The 19882-nt window shown below is 39.6% G+C and overlaps 1 protein-coding gene across 3 annotated transcripts in view; it reads left to right on the forward strand.

Moving 5' to 3' along the window:
• CABCOCO1 (ciliary associated calcium binding coiled-coil 1) overlaps window positions 1-19882 on the forward strand; it is a 129269-nt gene that overhangs the window by 67710 nt on the left and 41677 nt on the right. For 2 of the 3 annotated variants that reach the window (XM_085064236.1, XM_085064237.1), the window contains exon 2: window positions 17252-17418. In XM_085064236.1, the coding sequence (XP_084920362.1) occupies window positions 17252-17418 (167 nt within the window). Of the gene's footprint in view, window positions 1-10322; window positions 10366-17251; window positions 17419-19882 lie in introns of those variants that run through there. The other variant, XM_085064235.1, reaches the window with a different exon arrangement.

The following is a 19882-nucleotide window of genomic DNA, read 5'->3' on the forward strand; positions in this document are numbered from 1 at the left end:
ATTCCATCTTTTCTCTATTGCAAATGGGGAGAGTATGGGAAATACTGTGACCATAAGAACTAAACCCAGGTGAACCAAACCGACCATGTGGCAGCTTGTTTGAGAGGTCAGTTCTGTGAGCTGGTGGAAAGGGTCACATCTTGTGTGGTGTCAATGGCTGGCACAGGGCCACATGTCCTGTGAGTGATCCGTGAGTGTCACACTGACAGTAGCAATGCCAGGATGGGCTCACACAACTGAAGGCTGGGAGGCTGATTGGGATGTGAGTTAGCCCTGAGTCAGCTGCCTCTCCAAAGGGCCAAAGCTGCTTTAGCAGTGATGCTGCCAAAGTACTTGAGGAGTGCGCGCTGCTCTGCAGGGACACTGGGACACTGCTTACTGCTGGGGAGGGGATGCTGGAGGAGCTCTGACGCCTTGTTCCCTGGCACCCGGCTGGTGCCACAGCTCTGCTGGGCTCTCTCAAACTGTGCTTCAACCCATTTAAATCCCATTTAAATCTTACTGTGGTACAGGCACTTGGGAGCAAGGGATGCGCAGGGGAATGTCTGAATCTCCCCCAGATGGGCCGGCAGACTGAGATGTGGGGCATCAACTTCTTCCTGGGAGTGGAAGCATTGCCCTACTGAAATTACTAAAAGCTTGGTGGTCTTATAGTGTGTTTACATACATTTAAAATAGAGTGATTCAAATGGAAGTAAAAGATAAAAGAGAACAAATGTGGACTTCATGAAGATTTATAACATGTCAAAACTCTGGAGAAAAATTTGCAGTAATGATGTAGCAGATGAAAATAAGTTAGTTTGCATTACTAATGGACAGTTTACATTACAAAGCCACTGTCCCATATTGCACAGTATGCACACATTATAGAACATCCACCCTTATCTCAAGTAGATAAATAACATTAGCACTAAGCCAAGAAGATTTATAGGAAAGATGAATCTCTCTCCATTAGTCTTTTCCGACTGAGTTTCTGTAACTCTTTCTATTGCATATGAATTACTTCACTGGCCAAGCTAATTCCTGGAGTAACTCCCCTGGCTCTGGTGGAAGCACTCCAAAGATGATTTTGGGGTGTATAGTAAAACAGGTCATACAGTGAATAGATGGATGTTATAAAACCAAGTGCTTGTGCTAATGGGCAATGGCATCATCCCATCAACCCCAGAGCAAGAGGATTGTTCCTAGGCTCTGTTACAGATCTCTATTACACACCAGTCATTTCTTTCTTTTCTTTTTCTATTGCTTGTATTCTAAAGCAATTAGCTCCTTGGAAACTATTTTTCCTTTCATCTGGAGACAGATGCTATTTCTGCTTATATGTTTATAGTCACTACCTAATATGACTTCAGTTGTTCTGGTTGAAATGCACTATTGTACTTAGACTGTCTGTCACCTTCCAAGTAAAGATCTCAAAGCACATGGCCCTTCTCATGCCTCCCAACACTCAGAAGGTAAATAGGTGCTTTTAGAGATGTTTAATAGACAAGGGGAGTTAAAATGCTGTCTTGCCTGGAACGTTCTAAGGGGTTTAGAGTGTTTGCCTTTTGGGAATAGTCCTTGCACATTCACATCCCAGCTGTTCCTCTGGTGGAAATCTGAATGTTGCTTGGTGGACTGTTTGTCTAAATGGACTTTCTGTTGTGGGTGGAGGTTACATCAGTGCACTGACAGTTTATGTATGGGCCTGGGTCTGCTGCAACAAGCTGTTAAATTTCTGCCTAACATGTGTTTCACATCACTGCAGAATTAGCACATCATCACACAAATGATCAATGCCGGATTGAGTCAGGAGGGAACGAAATTTGAAAGGAAACTGCATGTGCACAATTTCAGAATTTTAAATGGGAGCTGCTGCTAAAAGGCTCATTGAAAAATCCTGGCACATACTGAGGTAAGAAAAATGTCTTTATAGTTTTAAAATTTCAGATCAAATTTTTCCAGAGTTCTCAGCAGCATTAATCAAGATGAAAAAAAAAAAGCCAAAGTTGTGTTAATTATGCATGTGTAACAGTCTGGGAAATATTGAAAATCTTAAAATTATGAAAAAAGAGTTTGATGTTCTATTTAATATTTCATTTCATTGACACACCCCCATAATTAACAGAAAGCTAAATTGTGCCTGAACTTCTTAAAATGCATATGGACTGACACTAAGTATGAACATTTTCAGTCTTAAAGGAATAAAATTGAGAAAATGGCAAGCAATCAGAAACAAAAGTTACATTACATGCCTAACTATTGTATCTATAGTGGCCACTACTACTGCCATTATAATACACAAGAGAATTTGAAAGCATTTAGATTTGCCTTTTCAGCTGACAATCTGCTGCAGGTGCTGTGCTATTATAAATAACTATTCAGCTGTTATGTGTTATTGTCTAAATCACCATTTTGAACCTGAAGTATAAGCTGTACAACCCATAGATCAAATCTTAGAAATTGGCTCTTGTTTGCAATATAGTTATTTTAAAGGAAGAAAATACCCAGTAAATCAAACTCACAAAGAATTTTAATTATGCTACTTGTTCCTAGGAGCAGTATTACAGTTTTACATTCCAACACTGTGTGCATGGGAAATGTAATACACAACACCTGTTAACAATACATGCTCTGATGAATGCTTGGCTAAAAATTGGTTTCGCATTTTTTTTTTTAATTATATAGGGTGGAGAGAAAGAAGACTGAGTCAATTTTTTTCTATAAGCAGACAAATAGTATCTATTTAGTATAATGATTTACATTTTGTCATCAGATGAAATCATACAGGGAATTTTTTGGTCTAATACAGAAATAATTATGATTGCTCTATCATTTTAACAAAAGTGATAATAGGATTTATGCATAGCAACAAAAGGTGTAGGTAGCACTGGAAAAATTGTTTCCATCATAATCCCCTACTTGCAGCCTCTGATTTTAATTCTCATCTGGCATCAAAAATTTACATGGTTGAGTTCAACTTAAAAAATGCTTTATTTGGATTGCATTCAATTTCTCTATATTTTCAACAAAACTTTTCACTGTAGCTGTGAGCAAAATATTTCTCTGGTATGTGTATAAAACATCCAGTTACAGTTTATACTTTGAAACGCAGCAGAGGCAGTGAAAATTTAAATAGTCATTTATCAAGAGTAATGTCTGGCTTGGGCAACATGCAAAAGGTAGTTACCAAGAAGGAATGTGTGATCCATGTGGCAGTGTAAAAGGAAGAGGTAGAAGAAAAATTACATTTTGTGTGATAAACCCAGGAAATAAAACTTTGAGTTGCTTTTGTGTAGGAAAGCATATAATCATCTTCTGAAGCTTAGTCTGGTTTTGGAGCTTGATCTTCTTTTCATCAAAGAGAGTTTCAAAATTTACATCAGAGGAAGTAAAGAGGCAGAAATCAGAGTTGAAAGAGCATCCCTGGGTGCTCCATTTTGGGGACTTTCCATTTTTACTGTAGTCGAGTTCAAATTGCTAATTTTATAAATAAGTAATGGCTCAGTCCTCCCATCCTCGCACTGGCTGAACTCCTGTGGCTTTGCCTGTGAATTGCTGAGCTGCTGCCCTGCCCAGGTGGCTGCAGAGCTGAGTTCTGGGAGCCCTGAGGAAGGAGGGCAGCAGGCAGGTGCATTGCTGGTTCTGAGCACACTGAAAGGTTGAGGAGAGCAACTGGAAATATTGCCCACACAGCCTAACAAAGCCGTGTGCTTCTGAAGGCAAATGCTTTCACTGCAGGGTGCCCAGGGAACAAAGGGAGTCGTGGCCTTTCCAAAGTACACAAATGGAAGAAATACTTGTCTACAAAGTCTGACTCACAGCTCATGTAAAGAATATGACAAACTTCTTAGTCTAATTCATTAACTCTAAATAATGTCCTTTCAAATGCCATTCCCAGAAGCAGTTTCTATTGGAGCTATTTTTTATCCTTTTGCCACAGATTGTTTTAAAAGAATTATGGGAAATGACAGCAGTAGAACTAAAGTTCGATTTTTCACAGATGAAACTACAAAATGCATGGAGTAATGTAATCCAGTCAGACAAGTGAGTAAATTATATCTTGGTTGCAACAACGCACCACTTGCTGAATATCAATAAGGATATGTTTCCTTCTTTAGAGTAAAAATAATATTTGCTGTTAATGTAAATGGTTCTGAATGTCCCTGGTGGTATAGGCACAGATGCCAAACAGCATTAAAATTGAGCAGAATCTCATACAGTTTTTTTTGTGAGGAAGAGGAAGATCGTGCTCACAAATGTTAAAACAAGGAGGATGATTCATTTTACATTGCTTTACCATAAAGAAACTCCATTAACTTCTATCATCTTCTTTCAAATTTCAAGTAAATGAGAGAAGTATAAACTCCAGTTCAAGGAACACTGTCAAACAGTGCACTGAGGTTTTCGTTCTCCTTCTAAATTTCCTAGGATAAGTATGAGAGTAACTCTGCTCCCCATGGACCAAAATACACCCCTGTTCTCCATAACCCAACAGTCACAAGTGCCAGCAGAGTATATGTGAGCTGTGCCCCATCTTTCTCTTCATTTGAATTTTGAGTTCCAAGATATTGAGGAACTCAAGAATGGGTTAGACTAATCAGACTTCCACTGTACAACAGGCCAATTCTGCCTCAGCTAAAACAATAAATTGCTTTAATAAATACCTTATGGAAGTTTTTGACCCCTGTTCTAGAAAAAACCCATGAATGTTCCATATAACATCACATGCAGAGCTCGTATGCTGTTAAAGTGATATTCTTAGCACAAATATATGTGCTGGCCTTGGGTCCTCTGCTCAATGAGTTTTATTTTTACTAGAAGTAATATACTTAAGCTCTCTAGAGCTCTGCAAATTCATTTTTTACATGCAACTACATAATCTTTTTGGAGTGAATATGGACATTAACTCCTCCTTGCAGCTCTCTATAAACATATGCTTGCACAGCAGATATTTCAAATTCAGAATCCAGGAAGGAAAGTGCTCCCAGGACTGATTACTGAGTTATATACCCTTTTATTTTAATGTACTTTGCCAAGATGAGTCCATAACCTCAAATGAGTCAGGGAAGAAGACGGGAAGAGCAATAACAAACAGCTTCATTGTCATTTTAACCCTATTGCCTAGAGATCACAGAATAACCTTTATGTTTACATATTTAGGGAGACTACACAGACACATTGTTCCTGGGCATGCTCATCCACTGCTTGGGATTTGTACTCTGTGATTCAAAGTACACGAATAGACATGTGACACCTAACCCAATTTATTACTTCGTTCTTGTGGCAGGGACACTTAGGATGTACTGCTAGACTGCAGAGTGACAAATTTCACTCTCTTAGACACACCTCTTTTCTGTAAAATGGAGATACATTTGCCATACTGACTCTCCAGGTGTTGCTGCCATAGTTGGGATCCTGCTCCAAGACATCACTTAAACATGATGTTATGTCCCAGTAATTCAGGCTTGCCAGTCCTTATTAAATAATTAAAGAAATATAAAGATATTTTGGAAGCTGTTAGTGTAGTCCAACAAGAAAACAATTCACAAATAAACAAAGAAAAAATACAGTTGGCTCCAGCATACAAGACAACTTTTGTCTTGAGTAACCATAGTCTCGCTATTAAAAAATCCTCCTGTAATTTCAGATGGATGTATTTTTTCACTTGCTGCCCTAAATTGTTTTATGCTATTCTAAAAGCTGGTTAACATCATATGGAGAAGGTGGCAAAAAATCAATAGAGCTTCACAATAAAGGCATGAAAGGAGTAGAATATGGAATCTCTGAAAGAAATGATGTTACCCTTAGGGGGCAAAAGGGCAAGGACAATGGAATCAGTGACTTTTTTTATTTTTTTTGGTACACTTTGCTGTCTTACCAAGATGTAATACTTCACACAGTTGTGTCTTTCTACCTTCTTTGGTCTGCCAACAGTACGAAACAGTGTTTCAAAATGAAAAGTCAAGTTTTGTCTATCAAAATGAAATTTCAAGAGAGTTTGCCCAAAAGATTAATGTCTCATCTTTTTCTTGGAGTAAAATATACTCCAGTTCATGTAAACTTGCCAAGATTAACACTAGTTTATATCCTTAGAGAAGATATAGAGTAGATGGGAATCTGAGCTCACATGGTAGTCTGATGAGAGACTATATGCTTATATATTGGATAAAAACAATATGTATGTGCTTAATATGTAATATTTTATATATAATATGAATATATATAAGACTGTATTTTATAAATTTTATCTCTCTTTGCTATTACAACTTGTTTAATTATTATTTCTGGTGATCTTCCTCACTACATTATTTGGCACATTCTGTACTGCACAGTGTGTCCTCCTGAAGAATGCAGCTCTCTGTCAATGAAACAATGCTCTCAAGTCCAAAACCTTACACTCATGCTTATGTTAAATTATTAGTCCACTGTCACCATTGTTCTCATGTCTGTGTAAAACATAGGGGGCTTAGAGTCACTCAATGGTCAGTGCTCTTCTTCTTCTCTCTTGTCTTGAGTTTGGGACTTCTGAGTGGATTGTTTTGGTTTGAATAATGACTGTGAGGAGTCCTTGAGTTCTACAGAGATTTTGGGTTTTGTTTTAGCAACTGGTGACTTTGAGGGTAGGTAGTTTGAAATAGCTCTGCTCTAAATTATCCATATTGCTTTATCTTACGCATCAGGTCTGGCAGTTTAGGTTCTTGTACTAAAAGGTACTTAGAGAGGAGAAAAACCTAAGCTTTCTTAGATCATACTGATGATGTACTTCAATGTTATATGCACATTTACATTATCCCTACAATTTAATACATAGTAAGGAGCTGTCTTGAACTACCAGGTTAAATAAATTCCTATTTCTGCTTGAAGTTCTTGTTGGCAAGAAAAAGTACAGGTCCCCTGGAGATGGGTTGCATGTTCTTTTAAGTCTTTTCTATCTAATTTTTAGGATTTCTATGAACCTTGATTCAATTTCTTGGCAATAGATATAGCAGTCTTCTGGCTATGATCAAGAAGAGAATCAATCTAAAATTTGCTTTTATTCTCCATTGAGGCACTTCTCTTTATGGCAAGAAGATAATGGAAGCATTGATAGAATACACATTTTACTACTTTCATTTCTCTGTATGCATATTGTTTTGAATAATTGAAAAGTTATGATTTGCAAAATATAACTTGTACTTTCTTATTGCTGGGCCAAGTACTCGCATTACAAGTCTCTCAAAATCACTGTCAAATCACATGGAAATTTTGCCTACATATTCATTAAATAGACAGGGAGAGATACTGAGCCAGATTGTGTTGACAAATAGCGAGCAAAAAAGAAGCAGCATCTCTCCCTAAAAACCACAGAACTCTGTCTTATCCTGCTGCTGATATACCAAAGCAGTAATCCTCTTGTACCTGTATCTTATTTTAATTGGATTCTGCCTGAGAAATGGCAGAATTGTCTTTTTGTTTTAAAAACAAGTTTCCCTGACAACCTGAGATTTATGTTTTTCTTTTCCTAGAACATGATCATGCCCAGAATTTTTTTCTGAAGGTGTGTATCTATATATGTAAACCAGAAGAACATTACCTAGAGGGAATGCTGTTCCCTCGATAGAGTATCTGCAAGGAATGTTTTAAAGGAGCCAGGAGGGGATGATTAATTACTATGTTAATGCACTTATGTACAGTAATGCAGGGCTCTTTATATTAAGAGCCGTGTAGCACTAATGTCCTGTTGCTTTCACAAATTACCCATTTGTTACTAGGAGGGTGAAACACAAATACTGTGTGCAAGTCCTCCACACATGCTCGGGGTTTTTTCTCAATTCTTGTCCCCCAGGGCATGAGTATAAGCAATTTGTTGTCATGAGGGCTGGCAGCCAGGGGAGCTATATGTCCATCTGATGTTGATGTAACAAGCAGGGCTCCGCTAGGAATTTCCATCTGTTCTTCATCCTGAATTTGCCCATGTCTAATTACTGTGCTTGGTGATGCTTAACTAAAAGTGAATGGAAACGTGTTTGCGATTGAACATTTTCATAGGCTCTCTGTCAGTAGGAGAATATTTGTGTGGGCCTGGAGTTTACAAAACCTTTCCTTTGTGAAAGGTGACTTCTGAAAATCCATTCATTTTCTTAAATTAATAACTCATTTACTCCTGAAATGCCAGGATCTCTGTAATGAGTACCAAAATGAGTCTGAATCAACTTGGTTATTAAAACTTTGGACAACTCACTGGAATATTTTGGAGCACTTGCAGTTGCTAGTTTTGTTCCAATTGCAGGTGGCTGGCACCATCAAAGCTTCACTTGCAGCTGTGACCTCTATTCCCCTTTTGACATGGACTAGTGATGCAGGTGAACCTGCTCCCTCCCCAGAAGATGTGGTATCCTAATGAAGAGGAAAGTATTTCTAGAAAGAAGCCATGTAGTTCCTTGTGCAGGGAGCAGTGTGGAATTGGGATATTTGTCATGCTTCACTGTGTAATTAGCAAAATACAAATCTGAGAACTTGAAGAAAATTGAGGGGGAACAACCTGCCCCTGCCAGGGCTGAGTGTTAGTGGGCTGTGTGGTTGTCTTGTATGGGCTAGAGGTGGCCCAGGCACCACAGGCAGAAGAGCTTTAATCAAAGAGGGAAAATAAAGAGTTCCTTCCAAGATCCTCATGCACTGGATGTTACCAGGTTTAGCAAAAATCTCCCAACTCTGTTGCTTCTCAGACAAATAGAAGAGCACTTACTGTGTAAAGCCAGGTTTTCAAATATGTTCTGTTTAAATTACATATGCCAGAACAGACACTTTCAGGAAACCTTTGCATTTAACAGAGCTACACCAGTGGAGAAAGAGCGCTACTGTTCTTCTCCTCTAAGTTGGAATCTCTCTGACCATTAGAAATCATAGGAAATCCACCATGGTTACCTGTAGTAGGAAAGGACTAGGTCAGTGGTTTAAGTTCAGTATTTCTGTGTTGCACTTACAAGTTTTGCATTTGAAGGAAATCAAAAAGCCACCTTAAATACTCACATGCACACAAATGTGAGTTTTGTAAACATGAAGGATCCATATGAAATTAGAAGGCATGGCTTGATGCCATTATTGAATTTTTACTTTTTTTTTTTGTATTTCTAAGCTTTCTGACATCGACTATTCAAAAATCTAAATTAAAAAGTAGGAAGTTTAGGAGCTCACTACTGGAAATGTGGTTTGAGCTTCAATCAGTGCTCAGCTTCAATCACCTGCTCAGTTCAGGTTTTGTGTAAGAGAGAATTCAGTCCTTTAATATTGAGCAAGAGAAACAGAATTAGATCCTTCTAAGGGCTTTGAGCTCCCAAGTCTTTTATATTTAAAATGTTCATGGAAGTCAACGAAATTTTCAGTTCCAGAGGAATGCAGGGCTAAGTCTAGAATCTACATGTTGCCAACTAGATAACATCATAATGAATGTACACAATCTTATACTGCATGCAAATATCAGACTTAATTCCCCATTTTTAGCACCTTACTACATGCAGTGCTCGCAGGTCTGAATAATGTTCTTATTTGGTTAGATTTATATACACAGTAAAAGGGGCAGTAACAGCTGTACAGCCATCAGCTACAGAGCACAGCACAAATTGTAGGAATTCACAGTGTGGGCTCTGTTTCTTTAAAATTCACAGTGTGGGCTCTGTTTCTTTAAAATACTATGAATAATTCTACAAAACACGGCAGGATCCATCTCTCTGAACCTCAAACGGATTTGACTCCTTTTGGAAGCGCGATTGGTCTCCACGTGTCAGTGAGGGTCAGGGTGTTTGAGCAGGAACAGGAGCTGCAGACGTGTTGAATCTCACACTATATATCACAATCTTAGTGGATAATGGGTATGTTCTTGTCTCTCGTGATCCAGCTAGGACACAGGTACTGTACTTAATGGTTTGCACATTTTAAGACACTGATGACAACCTTCTGAAGGTGGCAAACTGCTCTGAAGCAGTGGCAGACCCTGAAACAGCTGCAGAAATCCTGGAAGGCCCTTGCTTTATGTGGGGCACTGCAAAGAAGGTGTTTTGTCATACCAGTTCCCTTAGCACATCCACAAACTTTGCAAAGTAACTTAGCTCTTTCTTTGTTGTCATTACTGTTCACCCGGCATATGCTCGCATTTTATTTGATCATGCAGGTAACTGCTATTACTCTGAATTGCTGCTGCTGCGTGCAATACAAATCTGACGGAGAAAATGTTTCAACGTAGTTCTAATTTATTACTGTTCCATGTTTAAAAAGGAAAAAGAGCAGGAGCTGGGCCCTGAGGGGAGCAGGCCGGGGCGCTGAGAGGAGCGCGCGCTGAGGGCGGGGCGCTGAGGGCGGGAGCTGCCGGGCCGGGGAGGGCGGGCGGCCATGGCGGAGAGCGCGCAGGTACCGCCGGGACGGGAGCGGCGCCTCCTCACCGGGATACGGGAGTGTTGTGTAAAATTGTCCGTGCCGAGCTGTAGCCAAGGGCCTCAAGGGTGCTGAGGGGCCTTGGGCATCGTTCTTGGCAGGAGAGGCTGCGGGTGCTGGGCCTGTTTAGTCTGGAGGTGATTGAGAGGGGATTTCGTCAATGTGTTTAGATGTCTCCAAGGCCAAGAGGATTGTGCCAGACTCTTTTAGTAGTGGCCGGTGACAGGACGAGGAGCAATGGCCACAAACCAAAACAGAAGAATTTCACCCTTATGTTGAGGGTGGCAGAGCACTGGAACGGGCTGTCCAAGGAGGTTGTGGAGTCTCTGTCTCTGGAGACATTCCAAACCGCCTGGATGCACTCCTTTGTCACCTGCTCTGAGTGACCCTGCCTCAGCCGGGCCTTAGACTCTATTACCTCCTTAGGTTCCTGCCAGCCCTGACTATTCCGTGATTCTGTGTACAAAAGGGTGGGGTATTGAAAATGTATCGTGTGTGTGTAAAAAAATACACATTTATAAATATAAATACACCTGTGTCACCGTGGTCCCCAAGGCAGTTTAATGGAGAGACACTGCCTCCCTGGCAGAGCAGTTCCTCCAGCAGATTCTGCGGGGCCTGGGCTGGCACAGCCCGGCTGGGTCTGTCCCTCACCCCACCCTGAGCAGCTGCTGCTGAGCTCCTCATCCACCTCTGTCCCCCCACCCCCTCGCCAGGTTTCACTTGGTTATGGGCTCTCCTTTATCAGTGTATGGTTATTTCTCGGTGTGTTGGGTTTGTGTGGCAAGGCTTTGGTAGTGAGGAGCTACAGGAGTGGTTTCTGTGAGAAGCTGCTGGAAGCTTCTCCCATGTCCACTAGAGCCAGTGCTAGCTGCAGGACAGACCCATGGCCAGCCAAGCCTGACCCCACTAGTGGCAGAGGTAGCATCACTGGGATAACAGATTTAGGAAGGGGAAGGAGGAAACCTTAACAACAGCAGATGGAAGAGAGGGGTGAGACTATAGGAGAGTGACAGTCCTTCAAAGTCCAAGACTGGCAGAGAAGCAGAAGCCAGATGTGCTCCAGGTGCCAGAGCAGATTCCCCTGCAGCTCGTGGTGAAGCAGCTGTACCCCTGGGCCCCACGGAGGTCACAGTGGAGCAGACACCCATGTTGGAGCAGTTCGTGGAAGACTACCCCTTGTGGGAGGGAGCTCATGCAGGAGCAGGGTTAGAGTGTGAAGTGTCCTCCCCATGAGAAAACAGCAGGCTCAGAGACAACATGTGATGAAATAACTACAAGCACTCTACCCCATTCCCCTCTACTCCTGGGGGGAGGAGGTAAAGAAAATTGGGAGTGAAGTTGAGCCTGGGAAGAGAGGAGGGTTGGGGGGAAGGTGTTTTGAGATGTAATTTTTTTTCCTCATTATTCTACTCTGATTTCTTTGGTAACAAATTATATTTCTGCCCAAGCTGAGACTATTTTGCTTATGACAGTAATTGGTCAGTGACCTTTCCCTGTCCTTATCTCTCCCCACAAGCCTTTTGTTATATTTCCTCTCCCCTGTTCAGCTGAGGAGCAGGCTGACAGAGAGGCTTTGGTGGGCTCCTGGCCTCCAGCCTGGCACAAACGACTATAGCTGGCTTATTTGTGGTGGTAGGAGTCTCCTGATTTTTAATTGTTTAGGGAGAGGCTTGTGGTTTCCCTTCAAAGAGCATTAAGGGAGTGGAAGCGAGCTTACACTTTCCTTCCAGCAGTACCACAGTTGTATTTCTCACCTTTCATTGCTTTAGGTAGCTGAAGTGCTCCAGAAAATTTTACAAATCCCCAGTGTTTGCATTACTATTTGTTTATTTGCTTGTCATTTGCCTCCTCCCTGTTTTTTCCTGTTTCCTTTTTTGACTTGGTTGACAGAGGTGTGGTTTCTGACAGGCAACTCATCTCATGCTGCATGTCAAGAGATATGGGAATAAAATTTATTCCTCCCAAGAACTCATCTGCATCAACTCAGGATTTTTCCCTCAAGCTTGTCTATGTAGTTGTAGCTACTACAAGATAATTTTTTTCTGGTTGAACTGCTTTGTTGTCTCCTCTGGCCGAGAAGTTGCCTGTGACTGTTGTGGGAGTGATTAAGCGCCTTCAGCCAGTGTCATGGCTGCATCTTTGTCAGTACAAAAGCTTAACGTTTAGGTTGCCTTAAATAAATAAACTTTCTTCCATGTGAAATGTGTTATTAAGTATTCTAAACGCTTTATGAAAAATATATGCATCTTTCACAGTGTGCTCTGTTAGTGCTCTCCATAAATATTTTGGCAGTTGGAGCAGCGTAACACTGGGGTAATGCAGTCAGATCACAGTGAGGGGATACAGGGTGTGCTCTATGGGAAACGACAGCCTGTCAAAAATATATTGTACGTCTGTTTGAAATGTACCACTGAAATTTTTGTAGTTTTTACTTCATGGCTTTATAGAAAGAATCTTTAGAGGAATTCAGTGAACAATTGTTTTTTCATGTGTTTTCTGTTCCTTATGTATTGAAGTTTGTTCTACACACAGTAGCTTACCTTTGTGATATTTCCATCTATCGTTTAGGATTTTTATTGGAGACCCTGTGGAATTGCGTGGTTTTATAAATTGCGTTATATAGTCTCTAGTTTTGGCTGAAAGTAGCTTGGCATGGTCTATATGTAAAGTGGAGGAAACACTGTATTCTGGCACTATTTTTTAATATAATTCCTTACATTTCAGACAATTCTTTTTTATTTAAATTGAACATTTTTATAATTGTTCTGACTTGTAATGACTTTCAGCAGAAGGTAATTTATAAAAGCTGAATACTGATCTTAGCAAGTCTAGCTGCTGCTTTATTTTTAACCACATTTTTTTCCTATAAGTGGTCTGCAGCTGTGAAAACATCAGTAAAATTTAATGTTGTCATACATTTGGTCAACCATAAATCTTGATGTTTGAACTCTGTGAAATTTTTGAAACATATTTTGTTATTAAAAGGACACTGTCATGTTTATAATGGTCCTTAAAAGCTTTCTTTGTCTATAGGTTTTGTCTTTTGCATTTGATGCATCTGCATATTTCCCTTTTGAAGGTATTTGAAATTAGTGCTGCTATTTTTATTTCATTTGTTTGATGACAAAAGAAATGTTTATGACTAAAAATTGCAACTATTAACTTCCCATTCTGGGAGCGGACAAGTAGGGCCTTTTAAAAACAAACAGGAACCGTGAATGTGTTTCTGTTTCTGCCTTAACTATTTATGTAGAAGGCTTCAAGATTTTCTGCTGCTGCTGAAGCACTTGACAACTTGATAACAAAATGTGTATAATAATACAAATAACAGCCTGTGCTGCTGGTGTAGTTTAGTGGGATTTTTTCATTCCCATTTTGATTAAAGTTGTAACTGATATACAACACCCTTCCAGGTGCACTGCTGTCAGCCCAGGCAGAGTAGCTGAGCTTGCTTTACATGAGCTACTGGAAAGTTGAGTCCAGTCTGATTTCCCTGGTAGGGTGAGGACAGCAGGATCTTGGGTTCCTTACAGTTTGAGTATTTGCTGTAATTGAATAGATTTGCTAAGCTGCTCCTTTATGTGTGTAATTCTGGAAGCCATGATTTTGCAAAGCATGGTGTTGTATCATCAAACAAATGCAAATACTGTCTTCAGCCACTGCAGAACGCTGGTGCTCATTTCCATTGCTGTGTTTCAACATTTGGCCACTCTAGAAAGGCTCTTACCTTTGCAGGTAAGAGCAAACTGCAGGTAGTGGGGCATTTTTCCTAGCCAGGGATGACTCACTAGGGATTTCAGGTTTTCAGACTTCTTCCCCTTACTCTTAAAACACAGAGGTGCTTTGCAAATTGCTGTTTAACTATATCACTGTGCTGCTGCTATTTCCTGCTTCATGGTGGTTTGTGAGCATTGGCTGAGAGATTTAGGAAGATCTTACTCTTTTATGTCAGAATGTCTGGTTTGATATTTCGATTTGATGCTGTTAACAAGGGATGTCTACAGCCTTTGGTATATTTAAGAGCCAGAAACATACTATACATTTGAAACAGCTAAAAATCCTTAAAAGGAAAATAAAACAGTAACAATTCACTAATAGCAGCCTGTATTTAAATAGGCTAAGTCTACTGCTGGGAATGTGTATTGGTAGGATTGGTTGAAGAGTTTTTTCCTGACGCATGAAGACAGCGTTACTAGAATTAACTCACCTTGGATTACCTCAGTCAGTCACTACAGTTAACACTAAAATGGGTTGTAAATTCTTTGACACCCGTGAACACATTTAAAAATAATCTCCCTGTATTTTCATTGGTTAAAGACAGCAATCAAATGACAAAAATAATCAATCAAAATAATTGTAAGCTTTTAGTCAGGTGTGTGTCAGTTCAGCCCAAACAGAAACTGTCCACAAACATAGGGTTGTTTAAATGATTTATGGACTTTGCTACTTTCTTAAATTACAGAAACATTGCTAACTTTAAAAAATAATTTTCTAAATTATGTGGTTTTTCTCCCATAGTTCCTCATCTGTCATTTGCAACAGTATTTCTTCCTATTGGATACCTGTGCTTGTTACAATGGACAGTGGTGCTCCAACCCCATCCTTACCATGAGCAGTAAAAAAACAGTAATGCATTGGAGGGAATGTTGCTGCTGGGAATGTTGTTCCAGGCTCTAGGTGATGAAATGGTTCTTGGGAAGCATTCACCTTGCCCTGTAAATTGTTGTGGTTTGATGTGCAGATTACAGAGCTTTATCTGCAACACTGAGTTACAACAGCTGCCTATCTCTTCAGTTTAAAGTACAACTTGTAAAATATTGGCATTTTGCCTTGCAAACGAGTATGTCCAGTAAGATGTTGAGAAACTGACCAGTAATATGTATTTTGTATGGTGTTGGTCACTATAAATATTAAAGCATCCTATGTATTGAACATCCTGAGTGGAAGGGAGGAGCATTAATTCAGTTTCCAAAACATCAGTATCAGTTATTCTTTTAATTCAGCCCTCACAGCTTCTAAAGAATCTCATGTTCAGCAGGTTTCTGAAACTGGTCACTTTAGGAAAGAATTTATATTTTTTTCTGGTTATTAAAATATAGCTTTCAATAATTGTTTAATATTAGCATGTAGAGCTGTTGTTTTTTCCCTGCAGCTTCAATTATAGCAGCATTACTGACTGTAGGAGTATTTTTTTTTTTTTATGCTACATGAATCCGTGCCAATACAACAAAAGCAAGCTAACGTCATGCTCTTAACTATGTGAAGGAAGCCTTAGTGTATTCCATTCCTGTTCTGATGAGACATTGTATAAGAGACTGGCTTGTTTACAGTTAGGAACAATAATTTTTCTTATTGAAGTACATGTGAAAGTACTCTAGTACTTAATTAGAGGGAGGAAGAATAATCTGTGGACTGAATGAATGTTCTTTGTTGCTCTCAGCCTTGTTTTGTCCCTCTTGCTTGTGGCTCTTTCTGCTAGTCCCAGATTTCAGCACATCTTGCAGTTTGGCAGCAGCAGGGGGAGTAGTGTAGCTTTTTTTGGGGGCTCTTCTTGACCAGCGCTGGAGTGAGTTGCTATCAGCCCAGAGCAGAGCTGGTCAGGCTCAAAAATCAGTGTATGTCACAAATTCTGCTTCTCTCTCCCCAAGGGAGCTTGGAAGCAGGATTCTGCAGGCTTTGCCTTGCTGCACTTCTCTGAAGCCCAGGCCCTGCAGATATACAAGTGTACCTGCTACGAGCAAATTGGGATCAGGTGTTTGTGGGGTCAGGCCAGGCAGACTCCCAGCAGGAGGCTGGAAGGGATTTTGGGACATGCACTGGTTTAGCTGCTTGATCAGAGCTGGGCCAGCACCCGGTCCAGTTTGTCCAGTTTGGTCTTGGAAGCCTGCAAAGATGGAGATTCCTTTGCATTTCTGGGTTATCTATTCTAATGCTTTATTATTTTCATAGTGAAATATTTTTCCTGTCCCACTGTGGGTCCCTTTCGGCTGAACCACTGTCCTGTGACCATTGTCCCTTGTTCCCCTGCCATGCACCTCTCTGAAGGGGCTGCCTCATCTCGTGTTTTACAATCTGCTTTGACGCCTCACTTTGTCACCTATATATTCTATTGTGAAACAGTTTTAGGGGTTTTTTCTACTGGCTTTTGTATTTCATTGATTTCTTACTGATATCTCTGCCCAAATATTTTTTGTCAATGACTGCACAAAATAAAACATCATCAAATATTCCTATTTTTGTAAGACCTTTGCCCTGTTAGCTCATGCTCATTTTGTTATCCCCTAAAACATGTACATCCTTCCCAAGAACAGTAGTGTCAGATCCTTGTGTGTATCATTCTGTTGCAACAAATATCTTGGACTTCTGTTTGGCTAGGGAAGGAGTCAACGTAGACAGTAAATTTGAAAATGCAATCAAGTACATGTGGAGAGCAAATAGCATAGTAATATGTGTTTATTCTCATAATATGCTAAGGAGAAACTAATTTTAAAATTTAATTATTGTGCAATGCAGTAACATGTTGGTCAAATTTAGATTCATGGATTCTTTTGCACCTTTAAATCTCTGTTGTTTTTACTTGCAAGTTAATTTAATCTTGTGCACCACGTAGTATGTCACTGTGTTCCCACATGAATTTATGATAAAAATACTATTTTCCATGTATCTGCCCAGCTTTTCTCTAGTGAGAATGTGTTACAGTATTGTGTTACTGCCATATAATTATAGCTGTGTTACATTTTTGGCATTTGTTGAGTTAATCCCTTGCATACCTCCTCAATATAAAAATGTGATTTAGATAAGTTACTGACATAATAAAATAAACATTTTTGAAATTACATTCCTATATACTTTTATGCAGGAAGAAGTCCAAGATCAGGAAGAAGACCAAGATCAGAATGAAAACCAAAATCAGGATGAAGACCAAGATCAGGATGACGTAAATGGAAATAAGATTATTAATAGGACATTTCTTTCTCTTTCCCAAATTACTGCCTTGTCAGAAGAAAATCCAGATGGAGTTGAAAAGTAAGCAATAACAACGCTGGAACCCCTGTAATAGCAAATTAAAATTTCAGACTATCTGTTAGATTTCTTTTGTGATGGCTATGTCATTAATGTTTAATTGTTCAGTTAAATCATTGATATTTAATATTATTCACAAAAGATGGAAGAAATACTGTTGATCTCAGATCCAGGCTGTTTTACTGTGTTTCCTGTATCTCTTGATTTTGCTTAGACTCCTTTTTTTCCACTTGCATTTCACATAGTCGTGGTTTCTGAATTTACAATACTTTCAAATATGCTGTAAACAAAATACAAGGATGTAAATAAGAACAGCCTGATGCCGAGCTTTTTTTGTAATACTCACTTGGTAACTTTTTTGGCTAAAACATTTAAAATTCTGTACTGTAACATGAGTTACCAAAGTATCAAAAAGGTCTTAAAAGTTCAGCCTGGAATGGAAGGCTTAAGAAGGCATTAGCAAGTTGCCATTAAGGTGCACTGGAGAAATAGGAGGGAGCCAAAGACTTCTGATGTCGGTCTTGTTGTTCCTGTACCAACACTCTCCCTTGTTACTGGTGTTTAATAGAAGCTATATTTAGGAGGCCAGGAGTTCAACCTGAGACTCCAGACTTACATTTGAAAGACGAGACTTTTCAGAAGTGCACAAATTACTTAGGAGCACTTGTGTCTGCTAGCAAGTTCTTAGGGAATTGCAAGCCAAAGGGCTGGGCTGCTGGTCTAGTTTGGGAAGGAAGAGGCGGGCGGTATATAAAATCCAACTTTGTTTCTCTGAATAGGTTACCATATAATAGAGATTAAAATATTCCTGAAACACACTCTGTTCTTGCTATTTCTGACTATTCTCAGGGAGAAAAGGTCTTTCTGGGACGTTTTTTTAAGAAAACTGGAAAGAAAACTTGCTACCATCAAATAATAATACAAAAATTCTTTTGTTTTCTCTTGCATAAAAGGCCTCTTTAAATTTAGAGGAGACTGAAGTGTACAACTCACTGGAGACTAAAATGTGCTTAATGACACAATTCTTTGAGCAACTTTCTCATTAAGATTAAAAAGAAAGGCAGTGAAAGATCATATGCTCTTTTAGTTTCAGTCAATCACATATGTATTTATATATACATACTGTACAAGTAGAATGTAAAGTATATACTGCATCTGACTGGAAGGAGCATAGTTACAGGGCATTTTATGCAGACTAAGCAGTTTAGCAGCAGCATTAAAATTTTGTTTACCACAGTGCATCGTGTCTATTTACAAGAGCAGTTTGAAGGCCACAGCTAAGGTTAGAAAATCAGAGTAGATCTGATTCAGTATGAGAGTTTTGATGTCCTGCATTCCCATCTATCAGGGAGTTTTGTGCTGCTGTGCATCTTCATAGGACTTGGGCACCATGAAGAAAAAAAAAGCAGGGAGGGTAACTAGGAAATGTAACTGGGGTAACTAGGAAATGTAACTGCCCCATCACTTCCCAATCATGTACAGATAACTGCTGTCAGCGACATGCCTTACAGAATACTGAAAAGATGAGTACTGGCATTGTTAGCAGAATCAGAGAAAATCTAAATCCCTGAGAAACTCTGATTATGAAAACACAGAGTTGGCAGAAGCTTCAGAGAGAGAGGATATGGACTGTTTCAAACCTTGGAAAGTTCAGCTGGCCATGTTCCACTTCTATTTCAGGACGCAGTTAAGTGTTTTTAACCGACTTGCATGTGTGCAGCCTTACAAATTTGTCATGCAGAACAAAGGAATACATGTTTTAAACAAAACTGATTGGATTATATGGTTTACTCTGTTAGCTATTGAGGCTTTAATTAAAGAAAGAAACTCATCTCATTTGACAGCATATCGGTACTGTGTCGGTGAAGCCCCTGAAAATCTAATGGCTGCTATCAGTAGGTCTGGGTTTAACGTCCTTCTTAGGAAGGAATGAGAAGGCAGCAGGGCTTGGGAAGACTTTGCCTTTTACAGGGGACTAGAAGCTGTGATCACTGGCACCTGTATCCTCAGCTGTAGCTAAGAAGCCAAGGATTGCTTTAATGTAAAACTTAAATACCTGAGGCATGGCTGAAATTATACTGGAAGAACGGTAACCAAGTCCTAGCCCCAGTCCCCTCTCTTCATGTGGAAAAATGCACACAGTTATTATAAAATACGTAACTAATTCTGTGTTTGAATAGAGTAGACATAAATGTGTCAGCAACAGTATGGCCTCCTACAAGGGAGTGTATTTTTTCATCAATTTTGCAAGTTAAAGTGGAAAAATTTTCATCGTGTGCCAGGAAAATAGGATAAGGCTCTTCTTAAATGTTTTGACCATCATGAAAGTGCCATTTGAACGTCTAAATATTTTAGCTACTTTCAGAAATTATATGTTATATTATTTACATTAATTTTCAAATGTAGTTTTTCATCAGAGGCTACATGAAAAATAATTTTTAAATGGAAACAAGATCTTCTTATTAGT

Source organism: Lichenostomus cassidix, chromosome 6, assembly GCF_008360975.1.
Source record: "Lichenostomus cassidix isolate B80296 chromosome 6, HeHo_3.0, whole genome shotgun sequence".
NCBI classification, from domain to species: domain Eukaryota; kingdom Metazoa; phylum Chordata; class Aves; order Passeriformes; family Meliphagidae; genus Lichenostomus; species Lichenostomus cassidix.